The following is a 25,451-nucleotide window of genomic DNA, read 5'->3' as shown; positions in this document are numbered from 1 at the left end:
GAACACATTGTGCTCGCTGTTGATTTGTAATAGCCATTTTAATCATCTAGGATTTTCATTTGTCCTTTCAGATTATGCATTGTTGATTGTCATACATGGAAACTCCCATCTTTTAATCATACTTTGGTGTTCGGGTAAAGGGGGATAAGTTATTTTTTGTGCAGATGGAATTTTGTTCCTCAGATGAACATTAAGTTAAATTATACAAGTGAGTATGCAAAAATCAAAAGAATACTAGCAGTTGATGTGTTTTATTTGTGTAGAAAATTATTTTCAATAAGGGTTCCAAGTTTAATTTTCATTTATCTCCAAACTCATTTTTATGACTTATCTCCCTTTACCCAAACAACACAGTATAACCAGCAAGAAATGTTTCCTACTCTCACAATAGGTTTATAATAATAAATTAATATTATCCATACCCAAACGGATCAGACTGTAGTATAATATACTTGCCTACAGAATTTTTTCAGCACTTTTCCTTATTTCAGTGATTTTTTTTTTGAAGTGCAGAAATTATATTGAAGTTTAAAAATAAAACAACAAATTTCTCAGGACTCAAGGGGATGTGCAATCGTTATTTATATGCAACTTCAAATCTCTGTCGAAGAAAGCAATATCGGTAACAGACCAGCACGTGCTCTTTCCACAAAGCTTGACAACCTAGACTTCTCTTGTCAGGGATTAATACTAGCAGGCTTTAGTACTGCCATCGTAGCGCCCTCAGGCTGAACCAATCCACGCGTAGTTAATCTATAGCGACCCTCAAGGTTGTGGGGCGTTTATGAACACAACCTTATAATAAGGAGAACATTTGTCTCCCAGTCGCAGTAGAGGAGATGAGTGGGAGACTCTGCTCGTGAACAATATTTTTATTGGCAACACGTTCATGTTGCAGGAGCGAAGGCGATTATTTCCTATATATTTTCTCTAATGCCTTTCGAAGCACAGTTGACCGGATGCATAAGAAGTCTGTGCCAGAATATAAGCATTATGATATAATTTTAAAAAATCGAGAGATACTTATAGAAGTGGCAATGGCTGCAGTTCCACTTTTGTGTGGTGGGGAAGGAAACATATTATTCTTCACTTAGTGCATACCGCCGCTATATTTGTTTGCGAGACCTTTCTTCTATGCAAGTAATTATATCCACTGCACTTAAAACTGTCCATTAATACTGGTATCACTTTTACTGCCATTTATAGCACAATTAGTTTGTGCAATTCTTTTTTGAAATGGTACATTGTGTTATTTATCTATGACATGTATTGTTTTATTCCTACAAAATTTTACATAGCTATCTTTACTATATTCAGACGTTGTATGTATGTATGTATGTATGTATGTATGTATGTATGTATGTATGTATGTATGTATGTATGTATGTATGTATGTATGTATGTATGTATGTATGTATGTATGTATGTATGTATGTGTGTATGTATGTACGTACGGTATGTATGTATGTATGTATGTATGTATGTATGTATGTATGTATGTATGTATGTATGTGTGTGTACGTATGTATGTACGGTATGTATGTAGGCCCGTATGTATGTATGTATGTACGGTATGTATGTATGTATGTATGTATGTATGTATGTATGTATGTATGTATGTATTCACACTGCAAATGGGTATATACTCGGTGGCAGTGGTAACTAGTTACACTCAATAATGACAATTAATAATAAACACAATTAATAAAAATACAATTAATAATAAATTGAATACTAATAGGCTAATAATACTAATACTAATACTAATAATAATAATAATAATAATAATAATAATAATAATAATAATAATAATAATAATAGGGAACATCCTAAGTTAAATGAAGAACGATCACTTAAAATAACATTTAAAGTGAATCTAATTTGTATCTTAACCCTAAGTTCGAACTAAAACCCACGAGTATGATATGTTCATAGGCCTACCTGTACAAGTACCTTTCAGCACTGCACTCATTTCGCTGACAACTCACTCACTGCACTGAAACGACACATTTCACTGGTTCTAGGGATCCTATTTTATAGTGAATGAAAATCTTAAATTTCGGTATAAAATTTGCTTTATTTCGATGTTACTTCGCACAAAAACATAAATTAGGCGTTGTTTCACATTTAAGAACATAACTTTTTGACTCTCGTCGCGCAAAGTACTGTACATAAAATGGGAAATTTAATATTATACATTTTAACAATAAAAATTACAATCTTCTATCAGCACTTACCTGTTGTGTAGAGAAATGTGTGTAAGTCTCTCCCATATTGTGTATGAATAATATAAACAAATAATAGGCACTACGAAACATTCGCGCTATTCTACTTTAAATTTAAAAGTAGTCACTCCAAATCCAGTTTGAATATTAGATGAAAAATTCTGAATTGAAATAGGGTTTGAATATTAGATTCAAAATTTTGTACTACATAAATATCAATATCTGGGCAATATAAATTAAAATCTGGTTATAAAAAAAATAAAAATTTCTCTTAAGAAACACTAATTTCGAATAAATTCAAGCTAAATAATAATAATAATAATAATAATAATAATAATAATAATAATAATAATAATAATAATAAATTAAGCTTCCTTTATGAAAAGGTTGCCAGATTTGACAAAGCGTATTACATATAATTTGGAAACACACCTAAAAGGTGAAATGATTTACGTTTGAAACGGTTAGGGAATCGAATCTACAAAACGTCAGAAAAAAGTGCACCTAAGTAACATTAAGTGTACAGACAAAATTCAACCTGGGCCAGGTTGTATAACGATCAGGCATGCTACTCCACAGCTCTGGACTATAATGAGATTTGTGCATCATAAATGCTCTCAATTACTCCTAAAAATTTGACGATAGCCATTTCACAAATTATTTTCCATAGTTAATTCCTTAAATCGTTATCAAAGATCATGGAATAACACATCAATAAAATATGATTTAAAATATTAAATTCTTATTTGTGTTGTATTAGTTATTTAATTGAGACCACTCAGCTCATGCAAGAGCGACATTTCCTAAATTAGTGCTGTTCTTCGCATAGTAAAAGTTTGTTTACACTATTGAAAATTATTTTCGCAAAGATTTCAGAACGAAATCATGTAGGTGGCTCACATTTTATCACTATGCTTGTGTACGCAGTAACTGAAAACCGGCAATTTTAAATTAAGTTGTATTAAATTAATTTTCAACGACCATTTTTATATACAATCAGCATTTCTTATCACAATAATTATGTTACACGCATTGGAATTTATATTTGTCGGAAACAGAATAGTATAAATTCCAGTGTTAGTCTATGTGCTACAGATAATAATAGTGACGAAGTCTTTTTTTTATTGAGTTATTTTACGACGCTGTATCAACATTTAGGTTATTTAGCGTCTGAATGATATGAAGGTGATAATGCCGGTGAAATGAGTCTGGGGTCCAGCACCGAAAGTTATCCAGCATTTGCTCGTATTGGGTTGAGGGAAAACCCCGGAAAAAACCTCAACCAGGTAACTTGCCCCGACCGGGATTCGAACCCGGGCCACCTGGTTTCGCAGCCAGACGCGCTGACCGTTACTCCACAGGTGTGGACGACGAAGTCTTGGATCTTCTACACAATTTCTTACTCTGTCTTCTAGACAACAAGAGTTAGATGAATTTTTAGAAATAACAGGTCTCTTTGACTTCCTTACTGATTTCTGAAAAATGATTCTCAATATATGATTTTTTTTCACATTATACAGTGTGTCCACAGAAACGTTTCGTAATTATAAACTGCTATAATTTTGCAACTATACATATTACGAAATTAGTACCGGTGTCATTAGAAAGAACGGCTCAAAAAATTTCAGAGCATGTGTAATTGTAATTGTTGGCGGGAAACAATAGATGGCAACATAAGAAAAAAAAAAAGACGCTGTTCCTGCTCTTTCACTTGTCATTGTAGCATTGTTGGATAGAAGCATATTGTTTACATTTCAGTGTGATTTCTGCAGCATAGAGTTGTCGCGAACCGACAGGAACATAGTTGCTTTGTATTGTAATATCATAGCAAACGGAGTGTGGTGAGAGTTCAGCGTGCCTTCAGCCGGGAGTTTCAACATGCGAATCCTACTGACAAGACAATTCTGAATGCTGCAGAATTCACACTGAGTTGAAATAGGCTATAAACATTCAGACCATTTAACACAATTTGATTCTATCTAACAATGCCATAATGACAAGCGAAAAAGCGGGAACAGGTTTTTTTTTTCTTGTGGTGCCATTTATTGTTTTCCGCCAACAATTATTATAATTGAGGGCTTTGCCGGAAGAAAGGCGGATAGACCTATACGCCCTTCTTTGGGAAAACGGTTTAAAATGTAGTGAATAATTATAGTAGCGAAATTTTGTTTTGATTGTACTGTACATACCTGCAGGACAGGGCTGCGTGCGTGCGTGTATAACATTTTATTCAGGTGCGTTTTAAAATCTTAGATTGCATGTATCTCAATTCGCCATATTGACGTATACGCCCTTTTCCCGGCAAACCCCTCAATTACATATCCCTGAAACTCTTTGAACCGTTCTTTCTAATGGCACCGGTATGAACTGAAGGGTTAGAGCCATAGTGGGCCAAGCGCCACTTATTAAAAACGGAGAAAGCAAGGGTTAAAGTTAAGTGAATACCATAGTTTAATGAAGATTGACATAACACGTAGTTTTAATGCGTATACTTTATCTTACTTGCTATATTATGTTTCCATTGAATTATGGTAATAACTTTATTTTAACCTTTGTTTTCTACGGTTTTAGTAAATGGCGCTTGGCCCACTATGGTTGTGAACCCTTCAATTTCGTAATAAGCATAGTCAAAAAATTATAGCAGTTTATAATCACAGAATGATTCTGTGGACACAGTGTAGTCTATATTTTAAATCGACAGAAATATTGCAATAATACGCTATCTATCATTACATTTGTCGCATTTGCATCTTTAAACGATCACAAATACAAATCCAATAATTACTAAGTAACTGTCAATTTATTATGAGGACTATGTTGGAACTATTATACTGTAGTTACACAACTCTAAGTTCCAATGCATTGTACGTATGGTGGTCCATTTTCTCTGCCAACGCATTTATGACTTCATTAAAACTAACAGAATCAGCATTTTCTCCGACCATGCACAACAGAAACCAGTCGCCAACACTAATGTGGGCCACGAGTTTGTGAACAGAGTTCTTAGAGATGAACCCGAAGCGAGTGCCGAAGATGAGGATCCTGGTTCGACGACTGAAGATAGTGACGAGACGGAACAGAATCCACCCGGAAGTTACGACGAGAAGCATCACGAGCCAGAACCACAGGAAGACGTATATCTTCTCGTTGAGGACGTTCAGAGGAAGCACGCAGAGAGAGTCGTGACGCTCTACGGTCTCTGACGGACCGAAGCGGTAGAAAATGCACTTGGCCACTCTCGGGAACACGTAGATCATGGGGTCCACCCGGTCTTCCTCGTCGCTCTCCAAGAAGTCCAGGACTTTGGAACCGTAGGACCAGAATTCTCCGTCCAGGAATCTGTTCATGAGGAACATTTGACCTGTAAAAATGTACAGCATTAAATTATATTCCACTCTTGTCCACAACAACTTCACCGGATCACAGACACTATTTTAGACACATATGAGGAAAAGGTGGTGAGCTTGGGTCTGTTTCTAGACACAGAAAAGGCATTTGATAAAGTATGGCATGAAGGCTTGCTCTCAAAGCTTAAAAATCATGTATCAGATACCTATTATTAAAAAATCAAGTCATACCTTTCACAACGTACATTCTCTGTTAAATACGAGTCTGCTCAGTCAAAATCAAATACTGTTGAATCTGGAGTACCTCAGGGTAGTATTTTGGGTCCGCTGCTTTATATTCTATATACATCGGATTTTCCAACACAAGATCACTTAACAATAGCCCATTTTGCTGAAGACGTTGTTGCCATCCTTAGTAAAGGTACTTGTGAATCAGCAGCAGAACAACTGAACATTTTTTGTGAAAAATTTTCACGTGGTGTAAGCAATGGCGAGTAATATGAATCCTCAAAAATAAAACTTAGTCAAATTTATTTATAAGAGAAACACTGTAAATTATCTAGTAACATTATGTGGTTGAGAAGTACCAATGGCTCAATCTGTCAGATATCTTGGATTAATCTTAGATAGCAAACTTACTTGCCATAACCACATATCGGCTATTGTTAAAAAAATTAGACACAGAATCTACCTGCTAAAACACATTATTCAAGACAAATCTCCATTGCCTCTACACTACAAGAGACTTATCTATATTTCAATCGTGCGCCCTGTGTGGCAATATGGATGTTCAATTTGGGGATCTGCTTCTGCATCACAAATAAGAAGAATACAGGTCATGCAAAATCGCTATTTGAGGCTGATGTCTGGTGCACCTTGATATATCAGCAACAAGAACCTGCACGTTGATCTCTGTTTTCCTGAGGTGACGGAGGTCCTAAGACAGAGCTACATCAGACTGTATAACTCCTTTCTAAACCACATGAATCCGCTACTTCAAGTCATTATCATTAATCCACCGCAATATCCAGCACATAGAAGACTAAAAAAGAAAACGTCATAGTGATATGAGGCTATAGGGTACTTTTGGGATTGCCAGTGGGCAATACCCATAAACAAGTGTCAAGTTATTTTATTTTATTTTTGTTTTTCCTTTCTCTGTTCTTGTTATTCTCAACTATAATGTATTTATTTATGTACAATAAAGTTTACTATATTATTAAAAAAATTAAATTATATTCAAGTCCACCGCTGAAGGGTAATGGTTAGCATATAATGACCTCCGGGTCCGGGTTTAAATCCTGGTTGGAACAAGTTATCTGATTGAGGTTTTCTGCGTTTCTCCCTCAGTCCATTAATAGCAAATGCTGGGTTATTTTCGGCGCTGGACTCTGGACTCATTCCGCTGACATTATCACCTTCATTTCACTGAAACGTTAGATAACCACACTTATTTACTTACAAATGGCTTTTAGAGAATCCGGAGGTTCATTGCCGCCCTCACATAAGCCCGCCATCGGTCCCTATCCTGAGCAAGATTAATGCAGTTTCTACCATCATATCTTCCCTCCCTCAAATCCATTTTAATATTATCGTCCCATCTACTGTCTCCGCCCCCCCCCCAAGGTCTTTTTCCATCAGTTTTTTCAACTAACACTATATGCATTTCTGGATTCACCCAAACGTGCTACATGCCCTGCCAATCTCATATTTCTGGATTTAATGTTAGGTGAAGAATATGATGCGTGCAGTTCTGCGTTGTGTAACTTTCTCCATTCGCCTGTAACTTCATTTTTCTTAGTCCTAACTATTTTCCTAATCATCTTATTCTCAAACACCCTTAACCTCCGCTCCTCTCTCAAAATAAGAGTCAGAAGTCATAAGTTTCAGAACCATACAGAACAACCGGTAATATAACTGTTTTATAAATTCTAACTTTCAGCTTTTTTTGAAAGCAGACTAAATGACAAAAGCTTCTCAACCGAATAATAGCAGGAAATTCCCATATTTATTTTAAGTTTAATTTCCTCTCGAGTGTCATTTATATTTGTTACTGTTTCTCCAAGATATTTGAATTTTTCCGCCTCTTCAAAAGAAATTAAATTATGGTTTATTTAACGACGCTCGCAACTGCCAAGGTTATATCATCGTCGCCGATGTGCCAGAATTTTGTCCCGTAGGAGTTCTTTTACTTGCCGGTAAATCTACTGACATGAGCCAGTCGCATTTAATCTTCAAAGGATAAATTTCCTATTTTTATATTTTCATTTGGTACTATGTTCTGGCCACGAGTCACAATCATATGAAGACATAATTACAAAAACAGCCTTAGTCATTTTTAATGAAATTGTGTGAAGAATATTTTGGCTACTACTTCAAATGTTTATAGACTCCAAAAATGACCCATGTCAGGTGCGATAGCCACAAGGATAAACACCAGTTGTACAGAAACGGCTGACATGTGTTGTTCTATTTATTTTTATTGCTCTGCTGAAAAATATCAATTTTGACAAGGGTTGTTTTTGTAGTAATGTCTTCATATACTTTGTCTTTTCGGGATTTACTTCCAAACTGATCTTATTACTTGCTTCAAGTAAAATCATTTGTGGATTTTCTCCTAACATATTCAAGTCATCCGCATGAACAAGCAACTGACGTAACCCGTTCAATTCCAAACCCCTTCTATTTTGCTTGACTTTCTTAATGGAATAGTCTAGAGCAAAGTTGAAAAGTAAAGGTAATAGTGCATCTCCTGGCTTTAACCCGCTAAACTGAAGAATAATGTACAATCTGAAATTGAAAAAAAATATATATTGTAGGCTACCAGAAATTAAGATACATCTATTAGAATGGTTAGGACATGTCATTAGGATGGAAGATTGTCGTGTTCCAAAGATCTGAACTTAGAACTAGAAGGTAGACGTAATATCCGAAGACAAGAATTGAGATGGCTTGAAGATATGGATTTTTATTATTATTATTTATTATTATTATTATTATTATTATTATTATTATTATTATTATTATTATTATTATTATTACTAGCCGTACCCGTGCGCTCTGCTGCACCCATTACAAATAAATATAAAGTAATTACATAATTAAAATAGGACATTTTATCCAGGGAACATTCGTGTTTGATAGAAGGATAAATCGTTTAATATGTTACTTAATTTAAATTATATTTAAAATATTAAAATGCGATCATTTTGATCCAGAGACCACTCATTTGGTCATAAAAATTATTTTAGGAAATACAGGAAACGAATGCCTATCAACTTTTCTGTGCATAAGAATCTATTTTAATCTTACCTGTCCTCGATTCGCTCAGAAGTTACTGTAATAACATTATAGCATTATGCCCATCTAGAGAAACTACACTTTCCAATGGTGAAATAATAATTATACAAATCGGTTAATTTAACTTCCGATATTACTTCATACAAACACAGAAACATTCACTTAGGCTATGTTTAATAGCTTTCGATTGTTGTTGTCCAAGGCTCCTTATAGACGAAGTCATTTGTTTTTATTTCAGTACAAGCCTTAGATGGCGTTGTTATTTTAATTTTAAAACTCATTTATCTCATTAAATATCACTCCTATCAAAATTTTGTATAGAATGAAACTTATCGGAAATTATTTTTAAAGAAACTTCTGTTATGTAATATTTTTCATGAAAATCAATAATAATATTTTAAATAATGTATTTTGAATGCCATATAGCCTAAAATCTAAGTTACAACGAACTTAATTTATATTCCAATTTTCATATAAATCGGTTCAGCCATTATCGCGTAAAAAGGTAACAAACATCTAGACAGACAGACATACAAACAAAAATTTCAAAAAAAGCGATTTTCGGTTTCAGGATGGTTAATTATACATGTTAACACCAATTGTTTTTTGGAAAATCGAAAATTACCAGAAAAATTTTGGCTACAGATTTATTATTATTATGTTTATTACTTTATATCTTTTGTAATTTAGTACATTTTATGTCTATTGCCACAAACTGTTGCTCATGACATTAATAATCGATTGATTGATTTATTGAATGATTGATGACTTGAGAGCTCTTGGCGTAAAGAAGTAGAGACTAAAAGCATAGATAGAGAAGAGTGGGCCGTATTTTGAGGAGTCTGGAGCTAAACTACAAGGGATGTAAAGCCATGGAAGAAGATCAACATACTATCTTTTGTATACACTAACCATATGGACTGAAAACTTGACGAAAATATGCTGTAAAGTATATCACCAGAACTTCTACATATCAACAAGAATTGATATGAAACTTTCTATATGATATTATCAGTTATGTTTTTAACTTACTGAAAACATTAACGAGAGCTAGGACCTCGCATAAGAAGTATCGGTACGTCCACCAGGTGTGAGTGTTGCGGTGCTCATACAGGTAGTTTAGCAGCAGCCTCTTTTTGTCTGCCTTCTCGTCAGCGGACAGTAATCCCACATCCAAGTCCAGTCTCAGCGCTCGTAACTTTCCACCTTCCCAGTTCTTCCACAGGAAACGTGGAATGTAGAACAGAACAGCCTGAAACAATCGTTTCTGTAAGTACTGAGTTGATACAAAAGTTCGTAGCGTTTTTCACTGTGACAAAAGATTTTGAGATGGACAGAAGACAGAAATTAATTAGTAATATATATTCTCCTACATTGTCTTGCCACGCTGGGGCAGTTTTTCGATTCCACGTTTGACGAAATCTGCTGGTTTGGAGTTAAATAGTTCGTCGAGCCAAGTTTGTAAATCATTCTCGTTATCAAAGGATTAATTTCGGAATATTGTCTAATATTAAGAGAAAATATATTTCATGCATTTTGTTAGTTACTTCTCTTATCATAGACCCGTAGTCTCCATTTGTAAACTGAAATAAAAATAAAATAATCAAATTAACACAACCGTGGTTTCATTTCCGAAGCTGAAATGAACGAAGAGTATTTGTCATTACTATCTTAGTTATTTACATGGAATATTGTGACGACACCGTTGAAACTCTTTCTTAAGGAGTTAAGGAGTTTTGTTTCATACGATATAAAATATTTAATATTTGTTAATTATTGTATGTTGGAGATGCACCAAATGTAGGAAGACAATACGCTTATTACAGGACCCAAAGAGCAGGAGAGATTGAGAACAATATTATAATAATGGTCATTGCCTACGTGATCGTAGAGGTACAGTGAAATAAGCTGACATCTGGCGGCAGAATCGTCACGATGCGATACAGTGGCCTTGAGAGAATCATGAAGTCACTGCCTGCTGGATCGCATCCTATAGCAGCGTAAACTGCCTGCTCAATCGAAGTTATTTTGCCGCTAGGTGGCTGGCAGTACCCACCGCTATTAACATTATCAGTATATGCAAAGTCACTACCTGCCACCTTGTGGTTACTCACGCATAACCGTTGATTGGGCAGGCAGTGTAAACAGTCACAGGGTGTGATCCAGCAGGCAGTGCATGAAGTAAATGCAATTGTAGCAATGAAAATTATATAAGATATTTAAGAAACAGTGCAACAAAAGTGAAATAAATATTTATGTAAGTAAATTAATATAGTTTAGTTGGGAAGTTAATGCGAACTGACAGAAATACCACACGCAGCTTTAATTTGTTGATTTCAGTTAGGTAAATTCAAGCCTGTCTGTGAATTGAAGCTTTTCTATGTGTGTGTGTTTTCATGAAAATGATTTGAAGTATATGTTTTGTGCTATGTTACTTTAATATTTTTAAATATTATATGTTGAAGTTATAATTGTGGTTTTAGGAATAACATCCGATAACATAGACCAGTCCAAAAAGTATGCCAAGTTAGAATTAGTAATTATTTTCACGAACCTCGTTTGACTTATGACAACGCGTAAAATAACAATTATTTATCAGCACTTAACGGTGACTCTCGCTCTACGGCTTTCCTCCGCCAAAGAACTATTGCCATTCAACGAGAGAACGCTATAGGGGAGAGTCGGGTAGTATCGGACATCGGGTAGTATCGGACAGTGCGTTTCTTTCATCTACCACCATATGGTAGTACCTGAATGGCATGGCTACGTTTCTCTATTCGACATCACAGAAACGTAACCATGCCAATCAGGTACTATCATCGTGTGGTAGATGAAAGAAACTCACTGTCCGATATTACCCGATGTCCGATACTACCCGACTCTCCCCTAAGTGTTATGGGGACTTTTCCAGAATCTAAATCGTTGGAAGAAATATCTTATTTCGTGTAGAGCTGTAGACAGTTTTTCGCATCCTTTAGTTTTGTTTCTAATTTCTAGTTTGTCCTTTACTCAATTGTTTAATTTAATTTCAAAATTGAATTAAAGTTTATTTTGTGTAAGACAGTTTGATATGTTTTTCGGATAATATTGTTCTAAATTAAACCATTAAGTGAAGTTGTTAAGTAGGATAAAATCACTCTGTGAATTATTATTGTTACAATATTTTGTTAGTGGTATTTACATTACCTCTAATTTGTCATGAGAATATCCACTTGATCATAATAGTCTTAGCTATAGTATAATTATGTTCGTGTATCTATGTTCTCTTATTATGTATAAGCAAACTTTATTGTCTACTGAAATTATTTCATACTTATATACATAATGTAGATTGAATATAGAAACAGGAAATAATGTCACAAAGCAAGGGAAAGGCTAATAATTGAGTTTTCTCATACTAGGTTTATCATGGTGTATTCATATGTTTTTTAGGCCTGGAGTCCGGAAAGTAACTACAACCACAGTTTAGTATATACAGTTGCGAAGCTCAATACTTACTAAATATGCAAACATAGACAGTTGAAATATGCATCCATAGATAGTTGCTAGCCACCAGGATCGCTACTATCGCCTCATCACAGACTCTTTCCCTAGCAGACGATAAAATGCATTGTACTTTTGATATCGTGTTCTTTTGAAAAATTAACACCTTCCTTCCCTTATTGAAATACGAAATACATAAGGTTTATATATTATTTTCATAAAGTATAAGTTATATTATATTTTATAAACTCACCTTCCTGGATCTTTCGGAAGGATAACACTGACCTCTTTTTCTTACAATTTATGGTTCAACAAACGTCTCCTTGTCCCATATTATTACTCAAATTATTGTATTTTAGCCATTTACAGTTATTACAACCGATAACGAACATTTCACAGTTTACAGAACTTTTCACAACAATGCGAAATACGGCACGGTCAATGCCTTTTCGATCTAGACCAGGCCGTAATATAAGTTCGGGTTTTCTATTTCAGTGTATGGAGCTCAGTGAATTATTATATTATAACTTTATTGCGTATCATAGCTAAGTTTTATTTAGTGTAATGTGTCCATAAGTTCCGTTTACTTCCTGTTGCATAATATGTTGCAGAAATAATTACAAAACTGTGTTATTTTAATGTGAAGAGAATTTTTAAATGTTAACATAATCTTTTCGCATCAACATTTTAAGTTTAGAATGGAAGCTATTTTGAGGTTTAATAAAAAAGAATTTATATTGTCTTTTTAATATAGCACATCTACCTTCCTTGATAAAGACAGAAAATTTATCATACCACTCTTATGAAATTAGTGTACGTACGATTGTTACTTCGTCTCTTAGGTAGTAGATAAATACAATAATTCAATACACAATTGCAGTATTAAAATACAGACAAATTGAATGTGCGGAGTATCATACATGACATTATGCTTAATTGTAATGTATAATTGCGAATTTAGGAATATAATATATAGTAAACATAACCTATAATATTTCCATATGAATGGCAGGGCATTGGAGACCACTAAAATTAAACAGAAAGGGGCAACTGGGACAGTAAACATAACCTATAATTTCAACATATCTAAATATTCGTGCGGTGCAACTGAAAATTATTGAATCGTGCATAAATGAATGTACAATAATTTCGCAATATTTAATCGAAATAAAGGCAGGTATTATACATATGAACAACGTAATTTTCACATCAAAAATAATATTACACCTTACCTCGCAAGGAATTATGTCTGAAGTGTCTCCTAATCATTGTTTTAAATTTTATTAATGTAATTACACTACATTTTAGAGAAATATATGTTACTTTTTATGCATTCCAATTAATTTATATGGTTGAAACGCCGCCCTTTGTGATCGGTTTAAGCGAGTCACATGGTCTGCCTTACGGCCCGTATTAGATCACGATGGCAGTGACACAGTCTATTGTTCCTAGTACATACAGCGCTCCAAGCGGCTAGCAACTATCGCGAGAAATGCAAAAAATAACCCCAAGCTTCGCGACTGTATATACTAGACTGTGCTATAATGTAAAGTTCCATTTTCCGTACTGGTTTGGAGTACGGAAAGAAATAAAATTAGATGTAGTATGAAACAAAACTGATTTTATATTACCACAATAAATTTCTTGTACTTCAGTAGTGCAGAAATTCGCTCACCTGGAAAAACAGACAAATGAAGACCCACTGGTAGTAACGTTGTATTTTCGTCTTGGATTCGCGTGCCCCTCTGCTGGGGCCCAGGCCTGGAAAGGGGACTTCCACTCCTACTTTCTTCCTGTAGGAATCTTCGGCGGTGAACGTGGAATGCGTCCAGCAGTACTCGTTCAGCAGGTTCTCGGGCAGGGAGGCGTTGCTGCAAACAATCGGCTTTCGCACGTACTGGTTCAAGCCCACGATCAGACAAAACAGCAGCAGGAATGCCACGGTGACGCGGTGGTGCAGTCTGAACACCAGACTGTCGGTATGGACGCGGTGTCTCCTGAACACCTTGATCACGCCTTTGAAGATGTCCAACATCATGTGGACATTATCCCTGAAATTAACATTCCCGCTAGATTTTAGTTTTAGCTTTCTGCGTTCGCTGTTCGATACTTTGTCTTTGACTTTGTCTATTCCTGAACAATAATGATAAACATTTTCGGAAAATTTTAAATCAGAAAATTGTCCTCTTATTAAAACTTTTTTCAGCTGATTTTTTATATAATATTGCATTTATATAATTTTACACTTTCCTGAAAATTGTCTATTTATTAAACAACTTTTTACGTTCTTGATTTTGTTAAATTTCATAATAATTGTAGTTACAATATGATCTTAAATTTTCCTAAAAATTTTCTATTTATTAAGCAGTTTTTTATGTTCTTTATTTTGTTAGATTTCATAACAATTATTGTAGGTATAATATGATCTTAAAGTTTTCTAAAAAGTTTCTATTTATTAAACAGTTTTTTACGTTCTTGATAATAATTGTAGTTATAATATGATCTTACATTTTTCTAAATATTTTCTATTTACTAAACAAGTTGTTATGTTCTTGATTTTATTAATTTCATAATAATTATTGTAGTTATAATATGATCTTAAAAATTTTCTATTTATTAAGCAGTTTTTTACGTTCTTGATTTTGTTAAATTTCATAATAATTGTAGTTATAATATTATCTTAAAGTTTTTCTAAATATTTTCTATTTATTAAACAATTTTTTACGTTCTTGATTTTGTTAGATTTCATAATAATTATTGTATTTATAATATGATCTTAAATTTTTCTAAAAATTTTCTGTTTATTAAACAATTTGTTATGTTCTTGATTTTGTTCAATTTCATAATAATTGTAGTTATATCATCATACATTTTTCTGAAAATTTTCTATTTATTAAGTAATTTTTTATGTTCTTGATTTTGTTAGATTTCATAACAATTATTGTAGTTATAATATGATCTTAAATTTTTATACAAATTTTCTATTTATGAAGTAGTTTTTTATATTATTGATTTTGTTATATTTCTTAATAATTGTAGTTATAATATGATCTTAAATTTTTTTCTAAAATTTTCTATTTATTCAACAATTTTTTATGTTCTTGATTTTGTTTAATAATTGTCTAGTTATAATATGATCTCAATTTTTTTTTCTAAAAATTTTCTATTTATTAAATAATTTTTTATGTTCTTTATTTTTTACGTTCTTGATTTTGTTAAATTTCATAATAATTGTAGTTATAATATGATCTTAAATTTTTCTAGAAATTTTCTATATATTAAACAATTTGTTATGTTCTTGATTTTGTTAAATTTCATAATAATTGTCTATTATGATCTTAAATTTTTTTCTAAAAATTTTCTATTTATTAAACAATTTTTTATGTTCTTGATTTTGTTAAATTTCATAATAATTGTAGTTATATGGTCATACATTTTTCTGAAAATTTTGTATTTATTAAGAAATTTTTTTTAGTTCTTGTGTTTGTTAATTTTATTAATAATTGCAGTTATATGAATATTAATTTTTTTGAATTTTTTTTCTTTATTGTGATAATTTTTTTTATCTTTTTAAATTTAATCATCGTCATCTTTCACTGCCAAGTATTGGATCCTCATGAATCCGTTACGGTTTCATGCCAGCGCTTTTTAGACCTTCCCAAATTTCGGCGTCCTTCTGGAACATACAATAGAATTTGTTTTGGCCATCTAGCAGGGTTCTTTCCACTGAAGCCTATACTGGTTGATATCGCCTGTTGGACAATGGGATCAATTTCCAGTTCTTCCAGAATATCTTCATTTCTCTGGTGTTCGAATAACGAGCATCCTGCAGTTTTCCCCATAAATCTGATCTCGGCTGCTTGTAATCTCTTCCTCAGCGTTCCTAATGGTCCACGCCTCAGTGTTATAGGCCAATACTGGTCGTGAAAGTATTTTATATACTGTACACGGATTCTTGAATGTCTTTGAACTTAGGGTTTAGTTAAATACATTACTAATTGAAGGGTTCAGAACCATAGTGGGCCAAGCGCCATTTACTAAAACTGCATAAAACAAGGGTTAAAATAACGTTATTACCATAATTCAATGGAAACATGTAGCAAGTAATATAAAGTATACACATTCAAACTAAATGATATGTAAATCTTCATTAAACTATGGTATTCACTTAACTTTAAGCCTTGCTTTCTGCGTTTTTAATAAATGGCGCTTGGCCCACTATGGCTATGAACCCTTCAATTGCTCCTGCGATTTTGATGAATTTACAAATTTTGGAAGTCATATTTTCGTCATTAAATGAGATAACTTTTTCATTACATGAGTGAGACTTCCGGCTTGCATAACTCATGCTTCTAATTTGTCCATAGGAAAATTTACTTATATTCTAGTCTCTTGACTTTACTATGTTTTATAATTCTACTGACATGATTATATATATATTTTTTAAATGCTACCCCGGTTAAGCAATTTCTGTAGCTTCTTCATTTGTTAAGAGTTATAATATTGTATTGGTATACTGTAACCCTATAGGCCTGATTATAAATTTTCCACTTATTAAGAAATTTTTAGTTAACTGATTTTTCTAAATTTTATGTTCTACTGATATAATTATACAGTTTTTTGGAAAAATTCCATCTTTAAGCAATTATTTTATCTCCATGATTTTGACAATTTTTATAAATTGTACTGACAAGATAACAAATTATCCTTAAAAATTCCCCTTATTAAGGAATTTTTAGTTTATTGATTCTGTAAGTTTTATAATTGTACTAATATAATAATTGACAATTTTTTTTTAAGTTTTCTCCTTTCTTAAGAATGTGAACCAAAAATTAATATTCATTTATATATTTATATTCATTGATATAATATAATATAATATAATATAATATAATATAATATAATATAATATTAGTGCAGAAGACCTATAGTATAATATACTGTAGTTTAGTATAATAATAATAATAATAATAATAATAATAATAATAATAATAATCCGTAGCGCTACAGCCCGTGAAGGTCCTAGACCGACCAGCCGGCTGCTGACCTCACGCCCACATGCCGAAGCAGAGGTGGACGATCATCCAACCAGAATGGAAGTATCGTGTGGTTAGTACGATGATCCCTCCAGCCGTTATAGCTGGCATTCGCAACCGGATTTCGCTACCTGTCGTAGCTCCCCAAGTTCATCACGATGCTGGGTGGGCACCGGTCCCATACACTTGCCGAAATTTCATGAGAAAATTTCTTCCCCCATGAGGACTCGAACCAGTGCGCATTCCGTAACGCGAGTCCTGGGCGGGATGCCTTAGACCGCGACGCCACGGCGCGGAACATATATAGTATAGTATAGTATAGTATAGTATAGTATAGTATAGTATAGTATAGTACAGTATTGTATAATATAACATTATGATATGATATGATATGATATGATATGATATGATATAATATGATATGATATGCTATGATATGATATGCTATGATATGATATGATGTGATATGATATGATATGCTATGATATAATATGATATGATATGCTATGATATAATATGATATGCTATGATATGATATGCTATGATATGATATGATATGATATGATATGATATGATATGATATGATATGATATGATATGATATGATATAATATGATATGATATGCTATGATATGATATGCTATGATATGATATGATGTGATATGATATGATATGATATGCTATGATATAATATGATATGATATGGTATGATATGATATGATATGATATGATATGCTATGATATGATATAATATGATATGATATGATATGATATGATATGATATGCTATGCTATGATATATGATATGATATGATATGATATGATATGATATGATATGATATGATATGATATGATATGCTATAATATGATATGATATGTTATGATATGCTATGATATAATATGATATGATATGCTATGATATATGATATGATATGATATGATATGATATGATATGATATGATATGATATGATATATGCTATGATATGATATGATATGATATGATATGATACGATATGCTATGATATAATATGATATGATATGATATGATATGATATGATATGATATGATATGATATGATATGATATGATATATGCTATGATATGATATGATATGATATGATATGATATGATATGATATGATATGATATGATATGATATGATATGATACGATATGCTATGATATAATATGATATATGATATGATATGATATGATATGATATGATATGATATGATATGATATGATATGATATGATATATGATATGATATGATATGATATGATATGATATGATATGATATGATATATACCCATGAGGATTGTAATGGCAGTGTTGGTAATAATAATAATGGTGGTTATCATGGTGGTAGTAGTAGTAGTAGTAGTAGTAGTACTAGTAGTGATCGTGATATCGAATGAAAATTGTTCCAAGTGTTAGTTATAACTAGAACGTATAATGTGGAAGTACGTATTGTGTCATTTGCATGTAATGGATTATTTTAAAATCAGAAGTTATTAATATGCTCTCAATTTAAACAGAATTTTCAATTCGAATACTTGTTACATTATATAAAAATACATCTAGTATTAAAATAACCCTTCCAGTTGTATAGGCTAGTTTTAACTCCTTATCACAATCCTGCAATTTTTCTTTGAAATAAGAACGCCCTCTTCTACACGACTCCACTTTCTCACACGTTCTCACCTTTATGAAGTAAATCGAACTGTGAACAAAATAAACACACGGCAACTGACCTGAGTCGCCGAACGTAAGACCGTCAACTGTTGAATTTTACCTGAAATCAGTTCCAAGAGATGATTTAAATATTTCGAGGTCTCACTCGCACTGGGCTATTTGCCATGTCATCAAGCTGCTGTAATTCCAGCATCGGCCCTCTCTAGCGAGAGACGTCATTTGCGCTGCTGCTGCTGCTGCTTGCCTTATCCGGAAAGATTGCCAATGTGTCAAGAGGATATAAATCTTCCTTGTGGTTGGGGGAGGAAACGTTGATAATATGTCATCCGCCAATTAACTCAATGTTAACTACAGGGACCAGTCAAGAATTGTATGAGCCCCCAGCGAAAGTAATAATTGCAACCCGTAAGTAAAAAAATAAATAATAACAATAACAACTCACCTCTTTGATGTTGAACGCAAGGACGAATTTCATTCACAATCACATACTAATTAACACTCTTTCCTTAAATGCTAGTCTCTAGAGTCTAGATTCTAAACAGGAACATTTAGGCACTATGAGAAGACAAAATCTTAAATTGCGTCTTAATAGTACATTATGCAACGAGCCTATAATGGTAGTAATTAAGACGCAAGTATGTTTGTTTGTGAAACGAACACAAGCGAGTTTCATAATTTTCATACCATTATAGGCAAGTTTCATACGATTTCTTATACTCGACCATATTTCTAACTTGAAATTATTCATAAGTATTCATGTTATGGTTATCTAAGTGAAGAGTGGAACTGACCTTCTAAATTGTGAGATGTGCGCAGACGCGAAGGTATTGATTTTTTCCGAGGGACGAATGTCATTGATCTTGATATAATCTAGAGAATAACGTGAACATTAATATTGTTATAACCTGGAAATTGATTTAAAATTGAAAAACGAGATGACAAATTGAATTCATTTGAATATTATTTACAATTAACGCTAATTATTATAGTAACAGAACATAACCTTCTGCGACAGTATTGGATTTCCAGCCTCCGTCACGTTTTGCTAGTTGTCTTTCGATTGCATATCCGAGAATAATCGATACTTGCGGTTTTATAATGGTACAATGGTGATTTTCTCATTGGCTGAACAACTGAACTATAATGAATAGGTGTACTTTAATGAGGTGCATTAAAGGGCTACTACCAGGTGTATAATTACTACATTTCGGCATGGTCGAGCATAAAAATCTATCTCCGTCAAAATGTCATGTCCAATCCTTGTCAGATTTAATTTAATTTAAGCGTGATTGTGCTAAGCAATTTCTTAAAAAAATTAATTTTTCATTAATTTTAGTTCAAAAAATGAACATTCTGCAGATGCAGCGGTAAAAAAATCTAAGAAAAGTTCTAAGAGCAACCTCCACCTCGAAAAGAGGGGCCAGGAATGTAATTTATGATAGCTTGTCATTTACGATATCTAGAGTTACGATCAGAAGAAATTCTATACGAGGACATAGAATCTAAAATAAGAGGACATTGCTGAAAAAAGGAGGACGTTTTAAAAATTGGTATGAACAAAATTAAAGATAAAAGCAATGACTCACCTTAGTTTTCTCACTAGTTGCTGGATCAGTATTACATCTGTACCCTACTTATCGGTGGAGCCCACTTTGTGCACAAGAGCCTGAAGAGACAAACTTATATCATAACGAATAGAAAGAAGAAGTGTGCGCACTCCTATCTGTTCAGCATTGTCGACGGTGACCAAGAGAATTAGTTGCGCTGCGATCGGTATTGCTCAGTTGGAAGCGAATATCCATAAAAGAAGCAGTAGAGTGTTCGTTCATTTCGTTTGCTTTTTTAGTGTAATTAAGTGCGTTAAATACTTTAAGTGCCAATACACTAATCTGCAATTATTCGTACACGAATGACAAGTGAGTAGCTCTCACGATTTATTTATTAAAGGACGAGATTATTATGTTTTTGTCGTGTTATATTTGAAGCAATGCCTTCGTGTTTTGTTCCGGGTTGTAGGGCGTGCGTGTTTCATTTGCTTATGCAAACAGAACAGACAATAAAAGAAAAATTGAGCGATGGAATGTGGGGCGACATATTTCACGAGTGCATAGACAGTATTACCTCAATTGTAATTCAGCCACCCGGAACAGGATGCTGCTTGGATCATGCCATGGATATCATACCGAAACTAATTTGTCACTATATGAAATGCCGGTTCTTCTTCCGGACGAAACAAATCCGACGAGAACTCCGAGAGCCGCCAAATCATCTCGTAAATTCTCCAAAGTGTCGGACAAGTAACTGTTGGTGAGTACATATTGCATGCCTACAAGCAGCCCTAAGTTAAGTTTTACATATTAAACTATTATTTGTTTTACAGTGTGATGTATATGAATGTGTTTTTCTTTCAAATAGTCTTAATGTTGTAAGTACAATGCCAGTTACGTACGTATATGGAGCGAAAGGTAAACAGTGCAACTTACGTTAAATGTATTTACGTACTTACACACGGAACAGACTGAGCGAACTCTGCACTAGCGCCGCATGGTATCGGCCGTTTGAATTAACAGAGTGCGACCACTACTTCTTTCTATTCGTTATGCTTATATCTTGTAACAAATAACTATGGAACTGTTCACAGGACATGTCCTTGAAATTATATTTCACTATGATGATAGGTCTGGCTGCATGCATGCGATTTCGTTCTTATGTCCATTGAGCAGATATTAGGGAAATACTCTCTCAGCACTTCCATTGTAACTTGGGATAAATAAGTAGAATTGACATATTTATAAGAGTTCTGAGAAAGTTTCAGTGCTCGCAGAACTATTGGAATTGAAGAATTTGCACCTTTGTTTATTTAAACTTAAATCTTTGTCAAAATTAACTTGATTTGCATATCTTTGTACATCTATATTAATAATAAATCTGTAGCCGAAATTTTTCTGGTAATTTTCGATTTTCCAAAAATAACTGGTCCTAACATATATAATTAACCACCCTGAAACCGAAAATCGCATTTTTGAAATTTTTGTTTGTATGTCTGTCTGTATGTTTGTTACCTTTTCACGCGATAATGGCTGAACCGATTTATATGAAAATTGGAATATAAATTAAGTTCGTTGTAACTTAGATTTTAGGCTATATGGCATTCAAAATACTTTATTTAAAAGGGGGGTTATAAGGGGGCCTGAATTAAATAAATCGAAATATCTCGCTTATTATTGATTTTTGTGAAAAATGTTACATAACAAACGCTTCTTTAAAAATAATTTCCGATAAGTTTTATTCTTTACAAAATTTTGATAGGACTGATATTTAATGAGATAAATGAGTTTTAAAATTAAAATAACGCCATCTAAGACGTTGCAATGAATTAAGAACAAATGACTTCGTCTATAAGGGGCCTTGGACAACAACAATCGAAAGCTATTAAACATAGCCTACAGAGAATGTTTCTGTGTTTGTATGAAGTAATATCAGAAGCTAAATTAACCGATTTGTATAATTATTATTTCACCATTGAAAAGTGTAGTTTCTCTAGATGGACATAATGCTATAATGTTATTACAGTAACGTCTGAGTAAATCGAGGACAGGTAAGATTAAAATAGCTTCTTATGCACAGAAAATTTGATAGGCTATTTTGTACATTCGTTTTCTGTATTTCTTAAAATAATATTTATGTACTCACTCATTTTAATCTCAGAGAATTAACGAACAACGAGAGTGTATTGATTTAGTATGCAGTAATAGTACGTTAGCTTAGCAATCCATTATTTTATAATTCAAATTTTAACTTGCTCAAATGAATCGTGTTAAAATACATAAAATATATATGCAATAAATGCAATGCAAAAAAAAATGGGTAATGAGCGAAGCAGATTATCTTGCGCTGTTGTAAAAGTTGTTCCCTGGATCAAACGTTCTATTTTAATTATGTAATTACTTTATATTTATTTCTAACAGGTGCAGCGAAGCGCACGGGTACGGCTAGTTGCAGAATAAAATTGATAAAATAGCTAATAATCACGAATAGTGACATTTCTAGAGTGTAAGAATTCAATGCATGTCAATAGGTTCATCATATTTTGTTTTTTATGTGCTCCAGCTTCAACCATTGAAAGCAGTTAAATTCTTTCATAGGTTTTCACCATTTGTTTAGATATTCTATGCATAATATCGCACATTATTCAATATTCATATTAATTCTAGTTGAAATGCGAAATGCCGGACATTTCAATTTTTTTAAATGCCTGCCAGACAGGATAAAATGATTAAAAAAGAGGACATGTCCTCCTTTTGCCGGACGGACGGTAACCCTAACAATATCTTTATGCTCGACCATGCCGAAATGTAGTAATTATACACCTGGTAGCTGCCCTTTAATGCATGTCATTAAAGTGCACCAATTCATTAAAGTTTAGGTTTTCGATTATTCTCGGATATGCAATCGAAAGGCACCTAGCAAAACGTCACACAGGCTGGAAATCCAATACTGTCGCAGAAGGTTATGTTCTGTTACTATAATAATTAGCGTTAATTGTAAATAATATTCAAATAAATTCAATTTGTCATCTCGTTTTACTATGTCGAATTCAATTTCAAGGTATATCAAGTTTAACTCTCTAGATTACAACAAGGTCGTCGACATTCTTTGACCGGAAAAAATCAATAACTTCGCGTCTGCGCACATCTCACAATTTACGAGATTGCACAAGGTCAGTTCGCTTCCCAGTCACATAAGAATTACATGAATACTTACGAATAGGCCTAATTTCAAGTTAGAAATATGGTCGAGCATAAAAAGTAGTATGAAACTTGCCTATAATGGTAATTAAGACACTCGTATGAAAATTATGAAACTCGCTTGCGCTCGTTTCATAAACATCCTCGCTTCTTAATTACTATCATTATAGGCTCGTTGCATAATGTACTATTATGTTGCCAGTGAAACTGAAATAATTAATTTTGGAACTTTCCTAATATGTTCATAATTTACATGTCTCTTATCTCACAAATAAATTGTTAGACACTTTATGGCTGCGAACATAACAGGCGCGTGTTCCACTTTCATAAGTTGTGTTATATAGGTTACGAAATGCCTGAATTTGCTCCATTTACTTTGATTTCATTCTTGTCCACTCTAGAAAGTTTCGTGATGATTCTCGTCGTTATATTCAAAATCTTTCCTTGTAAGATTATGCATGTTCGAGTAGGAAATAATACGATGAAACGCTGTGTAAATACGCTTCAAAAACACATTAATGTGTGGGGAGATAGTATTATATTTTGTATTACGAAACCATTTGATAATAATAATAATAATAATAATAATAGTAATAATAATAATAATAATATATAATTTGAATTGGTAATGGAAATTACGGGAAAACGGCTGGACGGATTTTAATAAATGATCCCTCATTTTGAAGCTTGGAACTGAAAGTTTTTCGGAAAAATAGTAGTTTTCAGTGAAATGTCAATTTTCCTATTTTCCAAAATCCATCTGCCGTCAGTTTTGAGAACTAGCTAATAGCATTCACGGCCGACTTGATATACCCTTCGTTTTTTTTTTTTTTTGTAAAGGGGAAGCGAAACGAGCATCAAGTCGGCCGTGTTGCATTACAGAATAAAACAAAACACATACTACAGTAAATAATATTACACGAAGGCCATGATCTGCAAGAATGCTGACATATTTAGAGCTCAAATTAAATTGGTTATTAAAAACTTAACTTACTAAAAATGATTTACAGGTTCGATTCTGTGGTGTGTAATTTTCTGGGTACAGCTGTGTATTGGATATTAAAAACTACAAAACTAGAGGTGGTTTGATGACATTATTACCATTAGAAATGAAATATTATTGTAATTAATGCCGTGATGTGACTATTTTTCATTAATTATACATATTGATGCTATATTGATGATATGAAAGTGAAACGTTTGGGGTTATATAAGTAGATGTAGAGAATAGTCTAACTTAAATTAGATTTTGATTTCTGTATTTTACTGAGTGGCGGCTATATAGTATATGTTACTGAAAGATATAAAACTTACGTAAGATAATAATATTATTAAAAATCAAATATTTTTATAGTTATTAATCAAGTGGGATTGGGTCTTTTTCATATACAGTATTTAATGGCGGTGTGGTGTAGATATTTATATGCGTGGTTCTCTTCAGTATTGGCTCGAGAGAGAGTATCTTTCATTGTTATGAAAGCAAATAAATAAATAAGAATGTCTGGTATTCTTCATTGAAAATAAATCTGAAAAATGTTTATTCGAACGTCTAATGAACTTAGTTTGCAGCATTTGCTGCACAAGCCATTAGTAATAACATATTAGTATTAGTAATAATAATA

General features: G+C 32.9%; 1 protein-coding gene across 3 annotated transcripts; it reads right to left on the bottom strand.

The window, feature by feature from the left end:
• Window positions 1-1,881: 1,881 nt before the first annotated feature.
• LOC138713839 (innexin shaking-B-like) lies at window positions 1,882-19,608 on the bottom strand. 3 transcript variants are annotated; one of them, XM_069846294.1, is made up of 4 exons: window positions 19,091-19,155; window positions 14,031-14,406; window positions 9,905-10,124; window positions 1,882-5,586 (listed from the first exon to the last, which is right to left on the bottom strand). In XM_069846294.1, exons 2-4 carry the CDS (start codon window positions 14,391-14,393, stop codon window positions 5,063-5,065), a joined length of 1,107 nt encoding a protein of 368 aa, XP_069702395.1. In that variant the 5' UTR covers window positions 14,394-14,406; window positions 19,091-19,155; the 3' UTR covers window positions 1,882-5,062. The 3 variants fall into 3 exon arrangements, with proteins under 3 accessions (XP_069702395.1, XP_069702394.1, XP_069702393.1); XM_069846293.1 differs by lacking the exon at window positions 19,091-19,155 and adding an exon at window positions 19,182-19,608 and having other exon boundaries at window positions 1,883-5,586; XM_069846292.1 differs by lacking the exon at window positions 19,091-19,155 and having other exon boundaries at window positions 1,883-5,586; window positions 14,031-14,719.
• Window positions 19,609-25,451: the final 5,843 nt, after the last annotated feature.

This window comes from Periplaneta americana, chromosome 14, assembly GCF_040183065.1.
Source record: "Periplaneta americana isolate PAMFEO1 chromosome 14, P.americana_PAMFEO1_priV1, whole genome shotgun sequence".
Lineage (NCBI taxonomy): Eukaryota > Metazoa > Arthropoda > Insecta > Blattodea > Blattidae > Periplaneta > Periplaneta americana.
Note: the sequence above shows the minus strand (reverse complement) of the source record. Positions and strands in the feature narration are given on the sequence as shown.